Source organism: Anomalospiza imberbis, chromosome 4, assembly GCF_031753505.1.
Source record: "Anomalospiza imberbis isolate Cuckoo-Finch-1a 21T00152 chromosome 4, ASM3175350v1, whole genome shotgun sequence".
Lineage (NCBI taxonomy): Eukaryota > Metazoa > Chordata > Aves > Passeriformes > Viduidae > Anomalospiza > Anomalospiza imberbis.
The window spans coordinates 58,487,704-58,511,902 of NC_089684.1; the positions used below are offsets into that span (position 1 = coordinate 58,487,704).

Consider the following 24,199-nt stretch of genomic DNA (forward strand, 5'->3'; position numbering starts at 1 on the left):
GCCTATTAAATAACGGTAAAATAGCAGTGATCACTCATCAAACTTAGATCCCATGTTTATTCCCACACTAGTTTTTGTTTCTTTAAACCAATGTTGTGATTCTTGTTTGCTTGTGTATTCAGTCTCTTCAGCCTATGCACTAAAGCAGCTTCTCTTGAGAACAGGCCTTCAGCAGGTTGCTCTCCAGGCAGAAGGACAGCAGGGGCTGGTGAGCTTGGGTTGTGCCTGAAAACCCTTGAGTGAGCAGCCAACTAAAACTCAAAGGAATAATAATTAATAATAATAATTTGTTAACAAAGACCAGGCTTCTGCTTGGACCTGAGGGAGACATGTCCAAAGCAGCGAGGTGCTGGTATTTACTGGGTCTTTGAAATCAGAGAAATCCATGTGGCATCTCCTCCCATGGGCACACAAACACTGCTCCAGCTGTGTTGGCTCCAGTGCCTGTAAGACTCCTATGTCCTGCCTGCTTCCTTTCTGATCCTTGTGCTTTGCTGGGGCTCCACTGAAGTCAGCTTCAGCTCCTCTCCCCTGGGAAGTTTAATTCTCCTTTTGGCTTTCTTCCCCACAGAATCCACGTGCATGTAACATTTGAAATACATAAAGACCTTCTAAACAGCTTGAAACATGATGTATGTTTATTTTTTAATCACATTCTTTTAATCATGTCCAATGCTTCAGTGACTCAATACCCTCTTGGGATCTTGTGCCACCAGAATTCATAACATTCTCTTTATTTCAGTTACTGGATTGCACCTGCAAACCAACAAACCTCTCTGAAGAGGAAATGCATCTTCATTTTTGTAAGGTGAATCCTTAAAACCTTTGTTTTATAAAACACAGTGTCTTCCAAGGAAATTTCCTTCTGGAAAATTAGTTCTTGTCAAGTAAAGGACAGACAACTCATCAAGAATTAAGAAACCTCTACTCTAGCTACTGAATGTATGACTCCAGAAAAGAGAAGTATATTATATGGTTTTATTCTAACACTTTTTTTATAGCTGTATTAATAATAAAATTTTGATGAACGAAGCACATGAACCTTGCCAAGATCATTTAAGCATGGAATGTCTACAATGTAGTCAGCTACAACCATTTACTACTTCTTTGAGTAGAGATAAAATTTTGATTTTACACTGAATTTCCAAAGTACACGGAAAAAATGAAATAGGAAGAGCATTTACATCCATTTTAATTGGTGGCAGGCATAAATTCATAAAAACAAATGGGAAGAAAGACCATTTAGCAGAAACCTCAAAAAGTGCAGATACAGATTTGTTGAATGACAATCTTTCACGGGATTCTCCAGCAGGCTTGGTCTTTCTTTCAGACATTAGGGTCATTAAACACTGTCACACAGAAGTTCTCAAGGTAAGTGAAGATGAAAGCATACTGCAGAAACAAACTGGTGCTTCCATACATTTCAATCCGTTGGTGAAGGAGATCTCCTCAGGTGATTTACCTTTGTACTGCTTTGCTTCGAGGTAGTCGGTCTCCACCTGTTACAGATTTGTTTGAATTATTACCATAAGCCTTTACATGGTGACCTATGCCACAAATTACATAATATATTAACTTTCGTGCACAAAAATAAAATTGGGAAACCATAGTTAAATTTAAAGAACATAGAAAAATCACAATACTATTAAAGGGGAACATCTGATTCTGATATAAATTTGTACTGCAAGAATTTCATGATGGTCAGATGTGAAACTTCATATTTAGAAAAGAAAAAGTACATCAAACTGAATAATGCTAGTAGTATATAAAGCCAAATCACACAAGATCATTTCAAGATCAATGTAATAAATGCTTATTATTTAGCAGAAAAAAAAATCAGGAACAATGTACAAAATAATAGTGCAAGAACAGCTGCAATCTATTTGTTCTCATCAGTTTGGAGATTTTGGTTAAAAACTTTACAGCTGGCGAGAGATGCTGCTGAAAAACTCAGATTCCACTCAGTGGGCTGATTAAGGCACATCTTTATGGACTTCAAATGTTCATTTTCTGTGTTCATGTCTATTGAATTCTGCGGCTCCGAGACTTTCACTTGTAGCGTGCTGTGAGAAAAGAAGTGGGGGTAGGAGAGGGGGGAAAAATGAGAAAAAGTTTAGTACACTTTCCTCTTGCCCTGCAAACAAGCTGATAAGAGGCAAGATGAGGTGGTGGCAGATCTGTATTCTGCTGGGGATTTTTGTTGTTGTTTTAGTGCACGATGTTCCAGAAACACCGAGATTAGAACCCCACTGTGCTGTGCTGTGCAGCAGATTGGGCTGGTCTGTGTGGGGATGGCTGAGGCCCTGTCCATTGGCAGTGTCAGTCCCAGATCAGTCTCCTGCTTGTGCTGTTCCTTTGCAGGAGGTGCAGTAACAGCTGCTCTTGCTTCAGTCATCTCCAGCTGACTACTGTAAAGGTACAGAGCAGGAACTGGGCAAGAGTTTGGGGCTTGTTTTTATTGTTGACTATTAATTTAGTGCAGCCATGGAATGACTCAAATATAGACAGTATTTTGATTAAATCTAGGGGAAAAGGTAGTAATACAGGAAGGGAAAGAAACCCAGTCCTTTGTGGGGGTCACTAAGCAGACAAAGGACAGATGTGTGGATTGAATCCTCAAACAGTTTGGGTTGGAAGGCACCTTTAAAGGTCATCTACTTCAACTCTGTTCAACTAGATCAGGTTGCTCAGAGCCCCATCCAGCCCGATCCTGAATGTTTCCAGGGCTAGACATCCAGCATCTGTCTGGACAACCTGTTTCAATGGTTCACCATCCTCATAATCAAAAATGTCTTCCTTAATATATAAAGCACTCAGAAGTGCTTTAAGACATAAAACACACTTGGAAGACAATTTCAATCCTCATTCCAAACCTCCGCATCCCTTGTATTTTACCTTCTACCTCCTGCAGTGATTTGTCCCCCTGTGTGTGATACATTGTTTTTCACCATCCTTTTCAAAGTTTTTGAGAACTTATAGAATGACAAAGTTGAAAATATTTCTGAGGTACTAAAAATAATGTTCTAAGTACTGTAATTAAGCATAGGAGGTAATCACCATGGTAAAACCTATCTGAGCAGTTTCCTATCCAAGGGGTGTTTAAGCAGCAGAAACAGCTTTTATTTGCATTTCAGGAAAAGAGGTTCATCACAGTACTCATTCTGAAGGACTGAATGTGCTGTAGTGTAGTGCTCACATGGGTGTGCAGAGTGGCTGAGGACAGTCAGTCAGTGTAGGACTATACCCTAAAGCATTGCCTTTTTTTACTTAAATACCAATGACTGACTTTGATTAAAACATTTTCTATGTCACAGCAAAAGGGAAAGAGCTTAGGCAACAGCTAAAATGACAATTCACTGTTTGTCACAGATGTCAGAAACAGTTTTAATTCTTTTACATTTTAATATCAGCACCCCTCAAGGCTGTGTGCTGACATAGCAGTGAAACAGAAATCTCTCATTTACTAACACTACTTCCCACCCCTCTAAACTGGTGCACTTTCCCCATGCTCTGCATTTGCTTGCATCATTATTCAGCCTCTATCTTTTGTCTTGTTTTGCCTTGTGCCCTTTTCCTCTGTTTGCTGTCATCTTTTCCTTCCTGCAGGAAAAGGACTTCAGTCAGCAAGGTTACTTTCTTCAGTTGACAACCGCTTCAGACTTGGATCTTTGCCCTCAGGAAGTCAAAGGCTTTTCTTATGACCATGGGATTAAGTGCATATGGAAAATGGTGTTAAGGCTTCACTTAGCAGCTTTCCTCATCCCTAATGATTTTGTGCTTTTCAAGCATGGCCATATAGCAAAACACAACTTCTAACAACTTCCCAACAGCTAAATGAAGGAATAGGGCAGGAATGTTTTGATTTGTTTTTTTTAAGGGTTGGGGTAGTTTGGGTTTTGGGTTTTTTTGTTGTTAGTGGTGGTTACTGTCTGAAAGAAACATAAATGCCTTGGGAATCAAGAAATTGCAAACTATGAAATAGTATATATCTGCAAAGTACTTTAAACCCCAGAATTTCTATTGGCTTTAAAGCAGTAGACAGATAAACTGTGTTGAATACTGGGCAAGTGCCAGATAGAAAAAGCCAAAGGTTTGGGCTCTTCATACACCTGGCATGGGAATTGTACCAAACTGGTAAGGGCCATTTTCCAAACTAGCTGCTGGTGGTAACAGTGTGTCCTACATTTGGTGCAACTGTGGCCATCATTCCTTCTGAGTGCTATTACAGCATCGAACAGCCTTTCCAAGGACTCAGCTCTGTCAGGGACTGTCCTACTCTTCATATTTTAGGTTTGTACAGGTTTCTGTACAAGGTACAATAGGCTGGACTGAATTTGCAAAACTAGAACTGGAGTATTGTGTTGATAATTTTCACGTGTCATCTATTTACCTCTCAGAGAAGAACTCTAGGAAACTCAAGACTTTGCTTTTTAAATAAATGCATAAAAACAGGAACAGAAAAATGTTAATTTTTTGCCCCAGTGTCTTGGTATGGGTAACATCAACAAAAAAAGTTAAAGTATTTTAGAAAAAATGTACCTTGATAAAAATTAAGTGGAAAATAATATGGTTAGAGATCTGCTTTAATATATTTGTTAACCAAGAAGAATCTAGTCTTTTATCTTGCTTTTCATTCCTTCACCTGTAGTGATTTATATTCCAGCTGTTGATGTAACAAGGTAAAAAAATGGTCTATTTAAATATTTTTAAATCAGAAAATGTAATTAAAGGAATAAAGTTAAACAGAAGCAGTTGAATTTTTCCATTCAAATCCATCAATAGATTCTACTCAAAATTTTATTCCACTCTACTTGCACAAGCTCCACATTGCATTAAGCATTCCTAGCAAAAGAAGATGTTACTCACAGCCTGATGGTCCCAGAAGCCACAGAGCCTATTTCAGGAGAGCCCTGGAAGAGTATCCCCACTTTACAGCCCCCTGGAGCTCTGCACTACCAACACTCACACCAGTAAGAAGATGGAGTTTCCTTTAATTCCCTAGACAACAGGCACATACTGACCTCACCAAATGGTCTCTAAAAAGGTTAGAATTTCCAGTTCTGATGCCATGTGTTTACCATGCCAGCAATTATCATCTGTTTTGTTTTTACTCACTTGGGACAGACTCGGTTGATCAGCTTCTGTGCATGTGAATTGTGGAAGGCAGCTACAGGTGTTTTTGTGACATGGAACATCATAAACTCCAGCCACAGCTTATCCAATAGCTCTGTTTTCACTAGGGAATTTGAAGACAGGACAACAGTGTTCAAATCCCAGTGAAAAAGATTATAACCACTGTCATTTTTTCCACAATTTGTATGACAAATTAGTGAGATGTCTTGAAAATTCAGCATTTTTTCTTCATCTTTAATTATACTACCCTTTCCTAGCTCTTTTCTCTAAATAGTCTTGAAGTGCTGGTAACATATTTCCTGCTTAATTGAAAAGATTTTATATTTCACCATGTATAATAACTGATCCATATAATTCTTGTCTTTTCTTAGAAAATAAACAGAAAAAAAAGGGATATAGAAATGTGACTACACTTTTTGATCTGAAACAAGAGGAATCTGAAAAAATGTCTCAGGGAGCCAAATTCAGAAGCCCCTCAGCAGGTGCTCTGCCATGGCTCTGTGCAAAGGGGCCTATTCAGTGTCAGAGAGGTTTGATCTTCCCCAGAGCCATGTGAAGCCCAGAGGGATGGCAGGTGTGGCACTGAGGACATGGGCACACCACGCTGTGCACAGTGACAGGACACGCTGCTGGCTCCCTGCAAGCTGGGAATGCCCTCATCTGCTCTGGGCTTTCTTTGGAAGCTGCTGCATGCCAAACCGATGGGTCTGGAACAGTCAGTGAGGACTTCAGGATGGTTCTGTGTGTGTTGTAACTCCCCGTTCCCCTATCACCATTACTGAATCACCTCTGAACTTACCATCTTTCAACAGTGCTGCAGAAAGGATGGATTGCCTGGGTTGTTCTAACAAATCACCCCTGTGTGATTCTAACTCAGCAGCCAGATCAGAGTGACATCAATGCACTCTCAGGTCCTCTCTGGTCTCATTGGCTAAGCAGAGAACCCTGTGTGTAGTTAAGTTTCCAGACCTGCTGGGGCTTAAAGGGATCATCTCTCCCCACAGAAATTTTCTCTTATCATTTAATAAAAAGGAATAAATAGAAAGGTTTGAATTCAGCCTTCTGCTAAAGTAAGCAATGAGTGGCCTCCCCATGTTCGTAAGTGCTAAAGAAAACCTTGTTCTTTTGCACACCTCCTGTTAAAACAGCCTGAATACAACTATTTTTGTTTGAAAATCCACATTTCTTTCTTTAGTTTTACCCAAATCATCATTATACTATTATAAATACTGATATTTAATGGCAGGATGGGAGAGCAACACCAGAAAATTTGAGGCTGCCAAATACAAAAGGAAAATAATATTCTTTGATCTGCTTATTTTCTCTGCAGTTTGGAGCCACATTCTTCTGGAACAACAGGACATTTGACACCTGTTGTTGTTGTATGAAAATGATAAAGTTAAAAAAAAACATGGCTAGCTCAAGTCCCTATATTTGCTGAGTTAATTTGTCACAACATGTTAAAAAAAGTAGGAAAAAGAAAAAAGTAGGAATGGGTAAAAATATCTCTTATCTGTTAGGTCAGTCCTCAGCATTTCCCATCAGACTGCCATCACTGCTGTGTGCTGTAAAACGGCTATGACAGTATCACTGCAGGGCTGTGTTTCTCTAAGTCATTTGTAACACCTACAGACAAGAACATCTCCTTCCCCACTATTTTGGAGCAAGGTCAAACTGGCTCTTACCCTCCTGTCTGACAGAAGTTCTGCAAACTGCACTTGTTAAACACTGCCAGCACTGACTGCAGACTGGTAGCTTGGAATGCATAAGAGCATCTGAGACACAGCACTGACTCGAGGCTTTTACAGAAAGGTTTCAAAAACACTGAGTAGAAACAGTAAAACTTCATCAGAATTAAAAAAAATGTGCTCACGCAAACTCTGCTCAAACAATTTCTCAAAAAAGGAACCAGTGAAATACACTAAGTTAAAATCTACAATGACTACAGTAGCCTCCGTATGACTTCCAACAGAGACTGATTTGGTAATGTAATATATATTGAAAAGACAGTAAATCAAGCATGCGTAGTCTGACTGTCTCCAAAATTTAAACTCATTTTTTCCACAATGCCAAAACCCAGCAGCAAAGGAATCTACAAAGAAAATTTTAATGTCTCATTTCCATTTACCAACTGGACTCTCATTGTACTATGAAACAGCATATTTCAGCTGTGTGGATGGAATCTCATTTGGGAATCAGAGAAAAAAATGCCCTGGAAATCAATCAAAGCAAGGTGGGGAAATAAACAATATTCAGGGAGTCTTAAAAGTTAGATATAAGAGCTGAGTTTAACACAGCTGGAGTGCTAAGACAAACAAAACAGCACAGAATACCAAGATGGGAGGTGAATTGAATGGAGACAAAAAGACAAGGTGAGAAGTCAGAACCAGCCATAATCCCAGACTGAAATTATGGTGGAAAGTTCATTTTGCTCTTCAGACTAACTCAGAGTTGTTTTCTTGGTTTGAGAAAAAAAAAAAAAAAGAAAAAAAAAGGAAATATGAATGAAATACATAGAAAATATATGAGAAAGACAGCAACAAGAGGCAACTAGGAATTTGTGAGCACTCTTGGCCTGTCAGTGAAAGAGCATTACTAACTGGTAGCTTTTGTCTGAATCTATATATTGAGATACCAACACGTTGTTCAAGCTTTAAGTATAACTTGCACAGTGACAAAATTAGATCGCAGTGCTTATCATTGGTACTTCATCTTCAAAGACCACAGCACAACATTACACTGAACAGCAGGTGGTTCTATTCTCAGGTAAACATTTGGCAAGTGGAGTGGATGGCAACAGTTTGAGAGTGCAGGTAGAGAAATGACATAACTTTCTCCCCAAAACCAGTCAGCCTCAGAAAATTACACACAACAGATCATACATAACACAAAAGGTTTAAATTGAAATTTCACTGAAGAATTCAGGAACTAAAACTCTTTTTAAAAATAAATTAAAAATTAATCAGGCTTGCACAGCCGTGGAAGTACAGAGCTCCATTCTAATGGCTCCCAATAATACAGCACAAGCTTGAATATATGTTGAAAGGTCTAAATAGCAACAACATTCCTTCCCTTTCAAGCAGCCTGAGAAAGTTTTGTAGAACAGTGATCTTTTTGACAAGAATCACCATGTTTTGCATTATTACAGGTTCTTTACCAATCCACAGAAGGCAACAGGGTTTTTCAAGAACGAGGAAGTAGAATATTAATGTAAGCTGTCACTGAAGTGGGCATGAAGAAGTCATACAATTTTAGGGTATAATTTACTAGCGATGATAGTACATAACCTTTTAAAGAAAAAAAATAACCCTATGATCTCAAATTGTTCATAGCATACTGTCTTAAAAGATCTTGGTAACAAAAAGCAGCTAAGATTCTAACAGTTGAAAGGCAGCATCATTAATCTGATGAGGAACATAATGAATTCTTAGCTTCCAGGCACCACCATGAAACAAGCCTTCCTCTGATCATCAGTTCCCTGAAAGAAATCTAATTTCTAGTTATTACTAGAAGTTAGCAGCATGCAAATAAAATAAAACCCCTAAAAGCCTGTTGTGCAGATGAGCACCATTGTATTTGACTTACAAACATACTACAACAGAAGAAAAGCTTTTACTATTTTTTTCTACCTAATCATAATTATAAAAGGTTTGGGACGAGGCGCAATAAGGCGAGGTTGGAGCTTCAGAACAGTGTGTGCTGCTGGTTCAGGCTGTTCTGAGGAAGCACAATGCCTCCATCTCAGTGCTGGGATGAATGCAGCTATGGAAGTCCTGTCACTTGAGCTCAAATCTTTAATCCATAATAGTTTTTTGACATTATAAATGCAATTATGTTATGGAGAGAGATCATCTCAGAAATACAATGAGACAGTCCCTGGGTGGTTTAAAATCCACCAGACTTCTGAATTAAGGAAGGTCAAACAGCAATTTGCAAATAAGTAATTTCCTTTTCTGAGATCTCTACTACTTAAATGTAATTTAAAACCAGCTGTAAGTAGTAAACTGATAAATAAGAAATGTCAGCAACAAATTATACACAAGAGAATTTATTCAAACACACATCAAGAACTTTAAACTAGAAAGACAGGTAACAACAACCACCAAATTTTAAGAACTGATACCTATATATAGCTTAAGTATAGTTCTTAAATATTCACTTGCATTGTAAATAGATTTTTTAAATTGTAAAAATAAATTATTATTATTATTGAATGTTTTGAAAATTATGCTAAGTGCCCCAATAAAAACACTGAAGCCTATCTTTAAGTAGATTTTTTCCCCCTAAAATTTACCCTGCATTCAAAATGAAAGACTTTACACATATGCAAGAGAGCACAATTCAAGTGAGAATAAGAATTTATTTTTAAAGAAAAATATTTCAAGTCATTTTCACAGCTTCTAGACAAGATTTTTTCAGCTAGGTTTCCATGTCATGCACAGGGAAATAATCCACTGTTTGGACCAAGATTTCAATAGTTTGAGATAAGACAGCTTTGAGGCCAGGCTTGTGTCAGTAAAATATCAAGTATAATCTCTGAGTATTTGTGAAATCCACACCTTAGATAACAGGAACCTGTGACAAGATCCATCTGAAAAGACTGACTTCCCTGAACATCTTAATTTTCATGTATGCATGCATTTTAATATGAAATGTGTCATTATTCTGATTCCTAGCAGAATCATAATTTAGAAATATTCCACCCTGAGCAACAAAATGAAAACAAAGAGTAAGAATACCTACATAAGACCTGCTTGGAAAAACTTGATTGTAATCACATTACTCACTGATGGCTTGACAGCTGATATAAAACATCCCAAACCAAGCAGAAATCCAGACTTACACTTCTAAAAGTATTTTTAGTCCTAAGTTTATTTTAAGGCCTTTTCTACTGGTATACATGAAGTAAGAAAAGTAGGTCTAAAGTTGATCTTAACTGAAGAAAGAGATGCAGTCAAGTTAAGATACCCGCCCCACTTACAAATAAACCATGAAAAAAGAGAGAAGCAGATTCCTCTTATGGATGCCCAGGAATGGAGACAGAAAGGAGCATGTGGCAGAGAGTGGAGGATGGAGAGTAGGTGAGTGGCACAGCCACTGAAAGAAAATGGCTAAATTGAATTTGTGGTAAGGAACCAATAAAGCAGAGATAAGTCAGGTGAGCTTCTGCTGTTGCTAAGATAAATCAAATAGTAAAACCTAGACAGACTGAAACCAAAGAATAGAATACAGAAAAGGGGACATTGCCTCCATAAATCATGAAGTTTCTCACTAAAGGTTTACATCCTCTTGACACAGAAAGAGATACCATTTTTTGTACTCCGAAGAAATTGAAGAATAATCTAAACAGCCTTTACTGATGTCTGGAACATGAGAGGAATCAGCATCAAAAAATGGTCCCCTTTCAGTTATGAAAAAATGCAAAGAAACAAAAATTGCTTGACCTGTCCCACAAGAACAGAATGTGCAATTTGCCATGAATATGGCAGCAGAAACTGTAACTTTTCTAGAGTTATAAAGCATTCAGCTGTTGGCCCAAAAGCATGGAGACAGGAAGATGAAATCTGTTTAAATATCTTGATCTTGGAAAAGACATATCGCTACACTGTAGGAAAAAAAATAAATTACCTGGTCTTCAATATGAAAAAATGTATTAAAAATCTGGTATGGCTTTTTACAAAACAATTTCCATACCTGGGTTTGAAGAAATCTGTGACAAAACCTGACTGACATTTTGCTCATGCTATTAAAAATCTCTTGGCAGGTGTATCGACCAGATAGAATGGACCAGCCAAAGTACACAATGAGAAACATGTAGTAAAAAATCAAAACAGGAATAAAACTGGGCTGCACTTGTCTTCTGCAGAATATCCTTTGGCACTCACAAACACACAGATTGGGATAAAAGGAAAGCTGATGCATGATCTGAGAATCAGTTACAGTTCAGTACTAAAGGAGAGCAAAGTATGGAGGCAGAATGCAGAGAAATATGGAATAACCAGAGTGCAATGGCCTGGCTGGTCTGAACCGCGGCTCAGATGTGGGTCTGAATAAACAAAAGGAGCAACAGCAACGTTGTGAAATGAACAACAGCTCGGCAGGAGCCCGGTGCTGTACCAATGCAGGACAGGCACTGCTGGGACAAAGGCACAGGCAGCTATCGTGGAGCACAGATGAAGCACAAGTCAATGCTGTACTGCTGCAACACCACAAGTAAGTGTCATGAGATACAGAAAGCAGCAGTTCAGCCAACACAGAAAGAAACAGCCAATGGCAAGGGTGCAATTTTCACTACAGGAGCAGAGCTGATGTGCAATGACTTGACATCCCAATTGGGCTCATCACCCTCCTTGAAGAAGTGTGCACCTTTTTACAAAAAGGTACAAAACTGCAGGGAAAACAGAGATAATCTGATTTATTAAGTGAGTAATTAACAAAAAACATTCATGAAAAATCAGACACTGAGAATGAAGTATAAAGTGAGCATTTAGATGAGAAATCAAGTCACTCTGCTGAAAGCTGGCAATCCAACAATGGGAGAAAAGAAATAACAGATGGAGGAGATGTGAAAACTGTGGTTTTCATAGACGGTTTTCAAGATGATACCTCATGCATTGAAAGGAGACAATGGAGAGAGATGTGTCTCAAGAACAGCATTATTTTACCAAGTTACACTGCAACCAACCAAAACATTGAGTTCTAACCTGGTTAGGACTGTGGAGTACATATTAATTATTACTCAGTTACAATAATTTCAATCTTGTATTTGACTAGCAGTGAAATAAGCTTTACTTTTCTAGTTTTTTATAAAGCACTATTAAAAAATTCCTTGTGAGCAACAAAGTAAAAAATTCCAAATAACTTCCCAATTGGCATCTCAATCAAGGTTCTACTTGCAATTTTTCAAAGAAGTGATTTTTTCTTAAAATCATACCTTAGAAAGGTTCACAGATAGCACATATCCCTATATAAATATATTCAGGTACAGGTCTGTGTATCACACATTTCTATATAACTGTATTTGGTAAAACCCGTAATTCTGATTTCCAAACGTTTTCCTCTAATTTCTTTCAAAATACCTAATAATAAAAATCTTTGAATAACTATGAAGTAAACATGGCTTATGAGGACTCCATAAACTTTCTTTATCCAGATCACACACCCCAAACCAGCACCACGTTTGAGATGACATTGAGCACAGCAAGCAGGACACTGCCCCGACTGCCAGCGAGGGCACACCTGCCAAGCCGTGATGCTGTAGTGGGGTGTGCACGGCAATACTGGCAAAACGCTGCTCTTAAAATATTAGGCTTCTTGTACACAGCAATTTCCTTTCAGATATATCCATCTGAAAGATATATCCATCCATCAAAGTTGTTGATCATTATAAAAATATCTGTCTTAATTAAAACCTGAAGGTTGTCAACAGCTTTCAGAAACACTCAGCATTCTCAGTGACACCCAAGATTCAAGGACATTTTAGAGAGCCAGTCTTTTCCATGCTGGCCACAGGAAACATTGCAGAGAAAAAGGGCTTTGATAAGGAAATGCTGTCCTTAAAAAATGGTGAAATTACTATTTCTATTAAATTAATATCCAGTTACCAAATAATAAAAACATTTTTACTAGTTTCAAAGGTTGCTTAAACAATATCTTTAAGGCACAACTGTACAATTCTAGCAAAATTAAAGGACACCACAAGTGTCCTTTGAACAGTGAATAAATGTGGCATAATATTTGGCTTAAAAGTCTGAAAAAGATCTCAAACCATCACGGGTCTGACTAAAACTATCCTTTGAGGAGTGAAAGATGAATTAGGAAAGGAAAATCTACCCAAGAATACATGCAAACAACAACCCAGTCTTGTCACACCATTTTAAATTTCCCCCCTCAATTCTGGAAACAGAATCTGCACTTTTTGAATGTAATTAACTGAAGATTCCAGTAGAAGACACTTTATGTGGTGAAAACTGAAAAGCAGCACTAGCTTTAGCATATAAACAAGAGAGAAATGCAAACTAAGGCACAGTACATAGGCCTCTATGAATTACAGCATCTCTCTTGAACTATTTTCAACACCAAAATGTGGAATTGTCTCAGCAAAATTAATCTGCTCTGGTCATGGTCAGACTACATAAATACTTAATTTACAGGTTACCACTTCACAGGCTTTGTTGATTGGCTTCCCTGCTTTTCTATCTAACAGCAACAGAAGCTCTGCTTTAAGGTCATGAACTCTCAACAGTAGAGAGGATTTTTAAAAGGATATGTACTGTCAGATTTTCAAAAGCACTGTGCAGGCCTTGGAAAACTGCTATTTTCTCTTTTAGTAAAATGCTTTCAAAGAAAGACTGAAGATTGTCTATATTTATTTAGTATTACCAGTTCCCTAAAGAAAGCTGAAAAATGTAGCCATTTCCTCGGGACCAAGGACAAATAGGAAAATATAACCATGAGTTTCTCAGTTTTTGAAGAGGTAAAATTAAAAACAGACAGCAAAACAATACTGAATAAAATGATGAAAAAAGCACCCCAGCTTAGGTATAAAATTGGGTATATAAATCCTACACAAAGGCTTAATGATCATGGCACTAAGCTACAGAAAACTACATATCCTAGCACGTAAAGAAATTTGAAGACCTCATAACCAAGTTCTTTAAAAAAAGTCCATTATTCAAAGAAGCAAGAGTAAAAATCCTTAGCTCAGAACCCTCAAAAGAAGATGAGTAACAGCATACTCTAAGGCAATATGCAAATAACTGCAGTTTAAAACTGAACAGCACCCAAAACCTACACACCCCACACCAGATCACCTGATGTAAGAAAAAGAAAAGGAAAGAAGAGCATGTAATTAGGCAAGTAGCATTCCAGAGTGTAAAACAAAATGGAGCATTAGACTGTGGCACGGGAGCTGCTGTTGCTCCATCATGGGGAATGAGGCAGAGACCATGAAGTTCATTAAATGAGTAAGGATTTACCACACACGTATAGCCAACTATGTATCAAGTGTACCTTCCTGCTTTTACATTTCTGCATTAAAAATGGCCCACTTACTGTGAACAGTCATTCATTTCATATTCTTCTTATATTTCTGTTAATGTTCTTTGGTTTATGTCTGCCTGTGAAAAGCTAACTTCTTGTCTAGCAACTACAGGTATGAAAATTTCTATCTGCTTACTCTGCTTCACAGGTGAAATTTATTTTAGAGCCAAGTAACCCTCTGATGAAAAGCCTTTGTGAAAGTGCCTTCTTAAAATCAGCAGATTTAATGACTGTTACACTATGTCTCCTCTGCACTTTTCCTAACCCAATATTTCAAATTTGTCATTCATTAGGGGTGTAGAATGTGGTCGTTCATGAAAGCTGAACAACCTGCTAAAACAAATCCTGTTTGTCACTAGGTCATTCACAGTAGTAGGGAAGCGTAGCTTTATTATTACTGGATTATCCCATTTGTAGCTTTATTATTACTGGGTTGCACTACCATGAGACAAATAAGCAACAATACTGGAATATTAAAGCCATTCTAACACAGATGTGTAAGAAAAAATTCACAAAATTTTCCCTTCGTATTTGTAGCAAACTTATAGTAATGGAAGTTAAGTTTAAGAAAATGTTTGTCTGTAGTGTTAATATGGATGTTATTTTATGTGCCCAATGAAGAGACCAATTAGACTCACAACACCAAAGTTTTCATAGATATGATTCTTCACTCTTGCAGCCAACTTTGACCACAAAAATTAGCAAATTCTCTTTTCAAGTACTGCATAAACTTGATTTCATTAAGGTAGAATATAAAAAGCACATTCAAACATAATAAAAAATTAAAATTGAAAAGTCATATTCTCTGCTGACAAATCCAATAGATCTGTTCTAAAACTCCAGACTACTTGAAGAAAAGCAAAAACGTAAGGGCGAAAATTAAAAAGTTCATGTTAGATGAAAATATCCTAAATTTAAGTGATAGAAATTGGTTTTTAAAAGCTTTTGTATGCAAACTCCCACCCTGATATGAAGGCCAAGAGCATAGGTCTGTCATGTCAGCTCTGCCTGCTACTGTAGAAGGTTCACAATCTCTTTTCCATCTGTATGAAGTCCACACACTCTGAAGCAGATTTTTAAAATATTCAGTGTATTGTAAGATTGTAAAATGGAGTATTTTACAAGTCCCAGTTTTATTGTTGGATTAATATTTTTCTGTATTTTAGCTTGGCTTTCTTGAAACCTTGTGCCCAAGTCCAAAAGCATTTTAATGTGACCTTCAGTGTTACAAGTGAATTACTCTTGTGAAAACAAATGCTTTCCTAAAAACATTCTTATGCAATTTTCTTTGCAGAACAGAGAATAATAGCATTTCAGTGTTGCTAAAGAAATAAAAATTGCCAGAAGATGGATTTAGAGTAGAAGGAAACTGCCCTTCACCACATCATATGCATTGTGGAAGTAACAGTTCAGAAGTAGCAACAAACATCAAATGGACCCATGTATCTACCAGCCACCTTATCTTGAATACAACCGGCAATGAGAAAAAGCAATTAACTCTTTTCTGTTGCTGGAATGAGTGCATGGCTAGCTCTAGTTGTTGAAAACTACCTTGAGCTGTAAGAATTCAATTGTTTATTCCTGCTTGTACATGCTAATGAAAACCAAGTGTACATAAAAAATTTGGTAACAACATTCCGCCCACCTGCCACAATGTTTCACAATAAAACAGCATCACAACATGTCTCTTTAAGAACATTTGGTAAGACCCCAAGATCCATAAAAGCTTTAGAAAAACTTCAAATACTGACCATAAATGTGTCTATAGCAACATTTCAAGCATGACAACAGAACAATGATATAGTTTATGATACCACATAAACAAAAATACAATCCAAAGAACATATGAACGAAACATGATGTTTTCATGTGCATTAAGCAGGAATTACGTTTGAAGTCACATGCATGCACAGCTAGAAATCATGTTGCTTCTTTTTACAGAGTAGCCATATTAGACTAAAAATGTTTGTATGATTTCCTTGGCTGGTGCAGAGGGTACACGATGTTGAATCAACACACCAAAACAAGACATCCTTCCAATATCAGACAATCCTCTGATAGTGCAATAGTACCCCTAATAAAGATCTGGGGCTACAAGTATGGACACAATTCCAGAATCAGCATTCTTTGTCTTTTAACATTTCCTTCATCAATGAAGCTCCTATCACAGCTTTTCTAAAGACAATGACTGATATGAGAAACCATGAGAAAAAGGGAAAATAACAAAAACTGTAGATGAAATAATGTAAAATATCAAAATAGTTATCAGATTTCCTGAAAATCCAAAAACTAGAGGATGAAAGTTATCAGGTAGATAAAATTGAGTCCCAATTAAAACTAACATGAGACCGTATCACAGTAACAGGTCTTGCATTACCATAGAAACAAAACATTTACAGATAAATATAATTGGAATGTAACATTTTCTCAACAAGTTACAAGTATGAGAGAGCTCTTTCTTAATTTGTAATATAGAAATGGATATGTTCTATCCTTTCCTTTCCTAGTTATTTTTTTACAGCAATTTTGTGTCAAAGTTTGAACTTCTTAAAACCAAATTATTTATGTTGAGCTTGGCCCCAAATCAATGAATTCAAATACAAAAGAGTAGTCCATAGATAAAAAATGCTGTACTTTGGAAAAAGCAGGCTTATACTGAATGAGCTTAATATGAAGAATTCTATATATCACATGAAGTACAAAAGAAACAAAGCATACAAGAGCCATTATATTGTTTATATTACAACTTAAATTAGCCTTTCCATTTATTATCGAAGATCCTTTTTTACAAGATAGAATACAAAGGAGGACCTAAGATTTTGCTCTGATATTTTGAATAAGGTTTTTTTATTTGGCCAATATATCAGATCAGCTAATACAATATTGTTTTTACAAAGGCAGTAATTTAAATCACATTGCAGGAGCTGTGTTTTACTTGGCAAGGATTTCACACCTTAGTAATTTTGTTGAAATGAGTTAAGACTTCTGTTTAAGGATATCTCTTCACCCAACAGAAGAAATAATTACACAAATGTGCCCTCTTTTTAAGTAATATAATGGCCTTTCTGAGATCACAGTTGTATAACGATATATTTATAAATACCTATCTTTAAAAAATGATTTAATTTCACACTAGCCTAAAAAGATTCCAAGCCAAAGTATTTAGCATAGTAACTGTATATTGTACTTGTGAAAAATAATTTTGCATTTTAAATTGTTGTGTAAGGACTCAATGTGCAAACCCCTTAGAGCCAGCAGATTTCATTTGGCATGGAAAGGATACTAAAATGGGTCTCTGACCCATTTTCAGAAGTACAAAATACTATCTTTTAATGTAAAATTACAAAACTATTACAGATTTGTAACAGGAATCATTCAACAATATTTTTTTTAAAACCAGCTATATGCTAATGCACTGAATTTATGCTTCATTTTACAGCTTACTCCTCCTCACACTATGAGAAACTACACAATGGAATGAAATTCTGTTCCTTTTAAAGTCAATAGCCAGTTGTGACTGACTTCAGAATGTCAGAACTTGACTTCTTGTCTGTCTAAACTATATTGCTTAGCTTATCAGAGCTGAAAGAATGGTGCAAAACATTATAAACATTTTAAAATTGCACTTTCTGAATTATTCTGATGTTATGCAATGTTTGATTTTATGACTTTTCGGAAATTAAAATGAATAACATGCAATAAACAAAAAAGTGCTTAGTTGTTTGACTTGTCCAATTCTTTAGGATTTCAATTTTAAGATGAAGTGGGGAACAATAACTTACCTACTTGGTACTTTGGGTAATAAGGTGCCATTTGTCCACTAGTGCATGATTGTCTCTTATGCCTTTTTCTTAAATTTGTATCAGTGGTCTCCCATTGTGGACTTTTCCTTTTGTTTATTCTAGTAAGACCTTCAGAACTACCAGCAGGATTATCGTCCTGGTTTACACCACTACTTAATTTTCTGCTGAGAAACTGGCCATCCAGCTTTTCAATCACTTTAGAAGAATTAGATCCTTTAGATGTTTCCACTTCATTTGCTTGTTTCTTTAAGGTATTTTGTTTAGTAGAATGGGACCTTAAAAGAGGATGTCTTTTTTCTTCCATATAGGCCTGAGTGCTTTTACTGTCGACAGTTTCAGGAGAATAAATGACATTATTTAACTTAAATGAATTGTGCTGCTCAATATGGTTGATTTTTCTCAGAAATATCCTACAGTCTTTAAAGGTTTTGGCTTTCCAAGTATTTTGAAACAGTTTATCTTGGCTTTGTTCTTTTCTAGCATTTTGTTGGCAACGAATTGTTCCATTTGCCTCTGAATGTGACTTAAGTATATTTGCTAAACCAGGATGTGGGTTAAAGTCAGACGATCCCATCATCTGTTGAACAAATGCATCTCTGGTTTCATTTTCAGTTGGCAAGAGGCTATTCTGAGACTCTACCAAAGTCTGAGTGGGCTGGATTTCTACTGTATTTTTCTCCTGCAGCTTGGGTGTTTCATCATTGGTCTCCCCAGCTGTACTTTTAAACAATTGGCTTTGGCAAAATAACTGTAAATTTTTCTTTTTTGATTTCCAGCCTCCAGGAGCCTGATTATAGAGCTTTTTTGTTTGGCCCCACCTATCACGCTGCAACTTCTTAAATTCATTTCTTTTTAATCTGGCTAAAGTGAAATTACTTTTCATGCTTAAGACTGGAGACCTCACCATGTTATGCAATATTTGCAATTTCCCTGCTGGTTTTGAAGGGGAGGATAGTGCAAACTTTTTAAAGTGCTTTCTGAAAGGGCAAGTGCTAGGATCAGATTGTTTAGTTTCCATCTTTATCTCTTTAGTACTAACTACTTCTAAGGGATTGCGAGCATTTGCCTTTCTCACAAGAGAGAGAGACTGTGTTTCTGTAGTTTGCATAAACCAGGTGCAGAGTTCATTCATATTACACTTTTTCTGGAAAAGCATTTTTATAGGCGATGTTTCAAGTTCTACAAGGCAGGAGTCTAAAGGGTCTGACATTTCAGTATTACAGTCTCGTTCAATGGGATCCCTTTTTTCACACTGACATTTGTCAAACTCATTTCCCCCCACTCTCAACCAGGTATTAGTCATCTGTTCAAATCTATTGTTTAGTTCTTCCAACAAGGTGTCACTTGAAGTGGAAGTAGGCCACCACCTGAGAGAGGGATTTGATGAAAAAATGGGATCTGATGATACCTCATTAATGGGCCCAAACCCACCATCCTTAAGATCCTTTTTAGCATTTACTGGATTTCTCTGTTCTGAGGTATCTCTGGATGCTGTGCACTGATTTGATTGTGTAAGTTTTTCCTTTCGCTCTTTAGCTTTTTTCAAATGGAGTTTGTAAGATTTATGTAGTAAGGCACTTCTACAAGTAAATGTACTAGAAGATGCTAATGAATGCAAAAAATGCAGTGAAGGTTTTCTGTCTCTAGCAGAGTGTCTCGATGGAATTTCACGTTTTCTTGACACTGCTGTACTAATATTGTGTGCTCCATCCTCTCTAGAATCTTTCTGCATGTTCTTCACTTGACCCATATTATTGCACAGTTGATTTTTTCTTTCCTGTGGTATGTTTTTTACTAACACATTCTGCTGTTGTAAAGGAGGCAAACCATTGCTGATACTCACTTTTCTTTCTTGAGGTGAAAGTCTACTGACAGTCACTGATATGCCGGAAATTTTTACTTTTGCTGGCCTGCCAGGTTTTCGAACAGTGGTTAATGGTTTCTTAATCTGCCGTATAACATTGCTGCAAGGATGTGGTGATGCCAGATTACTCTTGATAGGCCTGACATAGTCATAACCAAAGACCTCCTTTTCAGTAGAAGGATTCTGGAAAGCTTTTGCTGTTTCAGTCAAAGCATTTCCAGTTTCTGCATTGTGCCTTGCTTTGCTGGGATCACTGGCAAAATTAGAATCAATATGTTGTGTGGGCAGAATGCTGATGAGATTTAGATTACCTTCAGAAACATGTCTCTTAGTTCTTCTTGACCTTCCAAAAACAACTGTCACAGTAATATTTTTGTTGCTGTTAACTTCTTCCATTGCTGCTGCATCAGACTTGACGCTTTTACCACCACAGCTAAGTTCAGGTCTAGGTTTTGTGCTTCCACTCATGTCTATTTTTGGTTTAGGAGGCCGTCCAATGGGTCTCTTAACCTGCTTAACTACTTGAGGACCTATTTTCTTTGGTCGACCAGGTTTTCTTTTGAAAACTAATTCATTGCTACTGCTTGATTTCTCCACAACTTCATCATTTTTTTTTGAGTCATTTATGTTAATTTGACCAACTGGACAAGAGCTTGTAACTGCTTCCGCATAAACACAGCTTGACCTCTCCTTAGTATCATTTTCACTGCAATCACAATCCTTGACACAGACTGCATGAGAAAGGTCACCTGTGGCCCGTTTATCTAACAAAGCATTTGTGTGCCCCTGAAACAAACAAAGATCTGTGCTTCCCTTAGAAGATGCAGCTGCAGATGTCAAAGTGTATTTTACTCCTTCATGACTGTTAACTTCTGAGACAAACATAAGCTTAATAGGACTAGAGTAATTTAAGGGAGATGAGATCTCCCCAGCTTCAGAAGTTACATGCAAGTCCCCATTACTGGAAGCTGAACTGCTTGAATTAAAGGTCAGAGATTTCAAAAGGCCATCATTAATTTCTTGATCTATAACAGTTTCTTGTGTGTTTGATGCAACACAAATTGCTTTGATTTTACTGCTGCTTGGCACATGTGAATGTGGAAGGAAGCTTTGTCCTGTGCATTCCATTTTGCTCAGAGTGAAAGGTAAGCCCCTTCTAGTAGCTGGATTCACAACCTGTTCATAAGCATTATCTTTTAATTTTTGGCTTATTTTGTAACTATCCAACAATGACTTGCTAGTCTTTCTGGATAAGTTTATTGTATCTTCTAAACGCTCCACAACAACTTGCAGATTTGTGTCTCTCACAATTTTGCTTATATTTATGTCACTGCATCTTTCAGCATGAATATTTTTATTTATTCTCATTTTTTCCAAACTTTTCAAGGACTTTTTTGTACTGGATGACTTTCTAAACATGATATTGTTTGTTACATACACAGAGTACCACCCAGGAGGCACAATGTTACGTTTAGTTCTACCCAAGATTTCATTACTCTCATCCTTCAGAGGAATCTGACCAGTCTCTTTTAAGGTTGCACAATCTCCTTGTGTATTTGGGAGTTTTGCCTGGCTGGCTGCAATAGCACTGTTTTCTGAAAGAACTAAAAAGCTGGAGCTGGTCTGAAAATTAGTAAGAGGTAGATTGAAGGACTCAGTTTGGTGTACTGGAAAGCACATTGGTTTGGTTTGACAATTCACACATGACTTACTTTCAAGATGTTGCAAAGTCTCATCTTCTATCACAGTAAAACTATGTTGTTTATTTGGATGCATTTTAGCAATTCTTTTTGTAGATTTCTTTGCATTTCTCTCAGAAATTGACTTTTTTCTTACAAGAGTTTCATCAAGGCTTGCAAGCTCCCTCTTGATTTGCAAAGACTGTCGTCGAATGACTGGTGAATCAGGAGAATTATAAGTTGCAAATAAAGTTTCCTGACGCTTGCGAAATCTTGTCTGAATAATTTTATTTTCCACTTGTTTATCATGTTGGTGAAGTAATTCCATAAAGCTGTAATCACTTGCCTTAGCATTATGCAAAAGAGAAGTTATGAAGTCTCCTAATTTGACATCATTTTCTGGTGCCCTGTCACTGCTAGAAAGTTTTACAAGATTTGTTGCAAGATCTGTAGTGTCTATTGATTTCAATTTCTCATTAATGCGGTCCATTAAATCTTGAAAAATGGCAGAATGTTCACCTTTCTCAGAGTTCATGTAACCATCACTGCTTTCTTGGTCTGCTGATCCCAGTGCTCCATCTGAATAATCAATCTCTTTTCCTTTGCACACTTTACCCTCATACTCAAACTCTCCCTTGCTTCCTTCAGCTGGCAAGAGGGATGGAGGCTGGTTGATGGATATTTCAAGCTTGTTGTTGTCTAAAGTTGGAAAGTCCATAACCATTCCTTCTGACAATTCAAATTCCTTACTGTGTACAGGTGATAGTGGAGGTGGTGATGGACTGCGGGATCTGTTTGAATTTTTAATGCTGCTTAAGAGGTCACAGTCCTTAGCTGAATATGTACATGCTGCTGCTTTCACAGAATGTCTGTTATAATTTTGCAACTGGTCAGCACAATACTTAGGAGAACTACATGCTTTGTTCACCATTGTCTTAATACATCCAATTGCTACAGCTTGGCATGACAAAGAATGGAAATCTTTAATACAAACAGACAGAGGTGGTAAACAAGTGTTTGGCCTTTGATTTTGTAAACAGCACCTTTTTGTCAGCATGTGTCCATTGCAACTGCAAAATGGAACGTGAATATCCTCTTCAGTAAGGGAACTGGGAGTTTCAGAGTGGACCAAATGTGTTTGCTTGCAACTGCAAACTATAGGAACATTTTCATCCTGTAATAGGAATTTTAACATAGCCAAAGTCTGTTGCCAGTGATATGAACAAAAAGACTCCAAAACTTTGTTTAATGTTGATTTTCCTTTTTCCAAATTAGCTGTTTCCTCTGAATTTGCATCAGCTGTTGAGCTTGAACTGAAAATGAAAACAAATCAAAACAAAATATAAATTACAGTAAAACACCACATCTAATGTTTGTTATAATGGTTAAACTCAAGCCTAAAACCCTGATGTTTACAAAACAGTTCTGTTCTATTTGCAGTACTCAATCATACTTGCAAGTGTCACTAGCAATGATGTGCATCTTATCAGTGATAGCACTAAACTACCATTAAGAAAAATAATTATAAAAAAATTAAAGGCAAAAGGAATAATTTGAAATAAAGCTTCTTGAACCTAACTGTAATTATGACAATGTTAACTTTTATCTTAACCATTAATGAAAGAAAACCTCACCAAGAACCTGGCAAGCTTGGTATTACTCTCATTTCACTAACTGGGGCACAGGTAAATGAGTGAGGTTCAAGGTTGTGGCAGAGGAAAGAATGGATCCATCTCTCCTGAATCCCACTCTTTGACATTTAAATACTCAAGTGTACTGAGTGCTCTTCAGGATACACTTAAAGGTATTTCTAAAGACATTTTTATTTCTATATTTAAAGAACACTTAACAAGCTAACAGAAAATGGAAAAAAATAGCCTAGCGCTCTTTGCAGGTAAAATTTTCCCTTTCAGTTTTTAAAAAAATTGCAGTGATGCATCACATGCTCTTCATTGCAATATATTAAACACACACGTGTCTGCACACACACAGATTCCTTAAACAGAAAAAGAGAATCACCACTGGAATAAGTAATTTCCAAGATAAAAGCTAATATCCTTTAAATATCCTTAAAACAGGGTAGACCTATATTGAAGGACTGCTGAACAGTTGTTCTGAAATGTATTAACTAAAAAAAACCTTATAAAATACTACTTTAACTATTTAATCAATTTCTCATAAATTATTAAAACTAATGTCACTACTTACCTAATCAATCATTTATACTGAAAAGCTGAAAATTTTTCATGGAAGAAATTAATACACGTATTTCTTCAATTAAATACAAAATTCTTATGCTGGATAGCAACTACCAAGAGATAGTTACCACCTAGTTCAAATGCTTTACTGAAACCAATTGCATGAGCAGAAAATGTTGGAAAAATTCTGTTTTAGAAAAGCATGTATAGTTTAAACATATCACCAAACTCTGAACATGACACTAACTTTTTTCCCTGCTATTATCCCCTGTAATTTTTTTGTATTTAAGACTGTACTTTAAAAATTTTTCATTTTGATTTTTTTACAACTGTACTGATCAATGAACAAACATATTTAAAATTTAATGTGCTGTATTTAAATATAGTTATCTATTCATTAATTAAGTCATACCCAAAATGATTAGCATCAATAATAACTTTTAGCTTCAAGTTTCTTACTGGAAGTTATTACATGCAAGC

At 36.7% G+C, this 24,199-nt stretch overlaps 1 protein-coding gene across 12 annotated transcripts in view; it reads right to left on the reverse strand.

Moving 5' to 3' along the window:
* Positions 1-964: 964 nt before the first annotated feature.
* Positions 965-24,199, reverse strand: part of LCORL (ligand dependent nuclear receptor corepressor like) — an 81,528-nt gene continuing 58,293 nt past the window's right edge. For 5 of the 12 annotated variants that reach the window (XM_068188756.1, XM_068188760.1, XM_068188758.1 and 2 more), the window contains 2 exons: positions 17,958-22,834; positions 965-1,499 (listed from right to left, as the gene is read on the reverse strand). In XM_068188756.1, coding sequence (XP_068044857.1) covers positions 1,459-1,499; positions 17,958-22,834 — 4,918 coding nt within the window. In that variant the 3' untranslated portion in view covers positions 965-1,458. Of the gene's footprint in view, positions 2,064-17,957; positions 22,835-24,199 lie in introns of those variants that run through there. The other 7 variants (XR_010998591.1, XM_068188766.1, XR_010998588.1 and 4 more) reach the window with 6 other exon arrangements.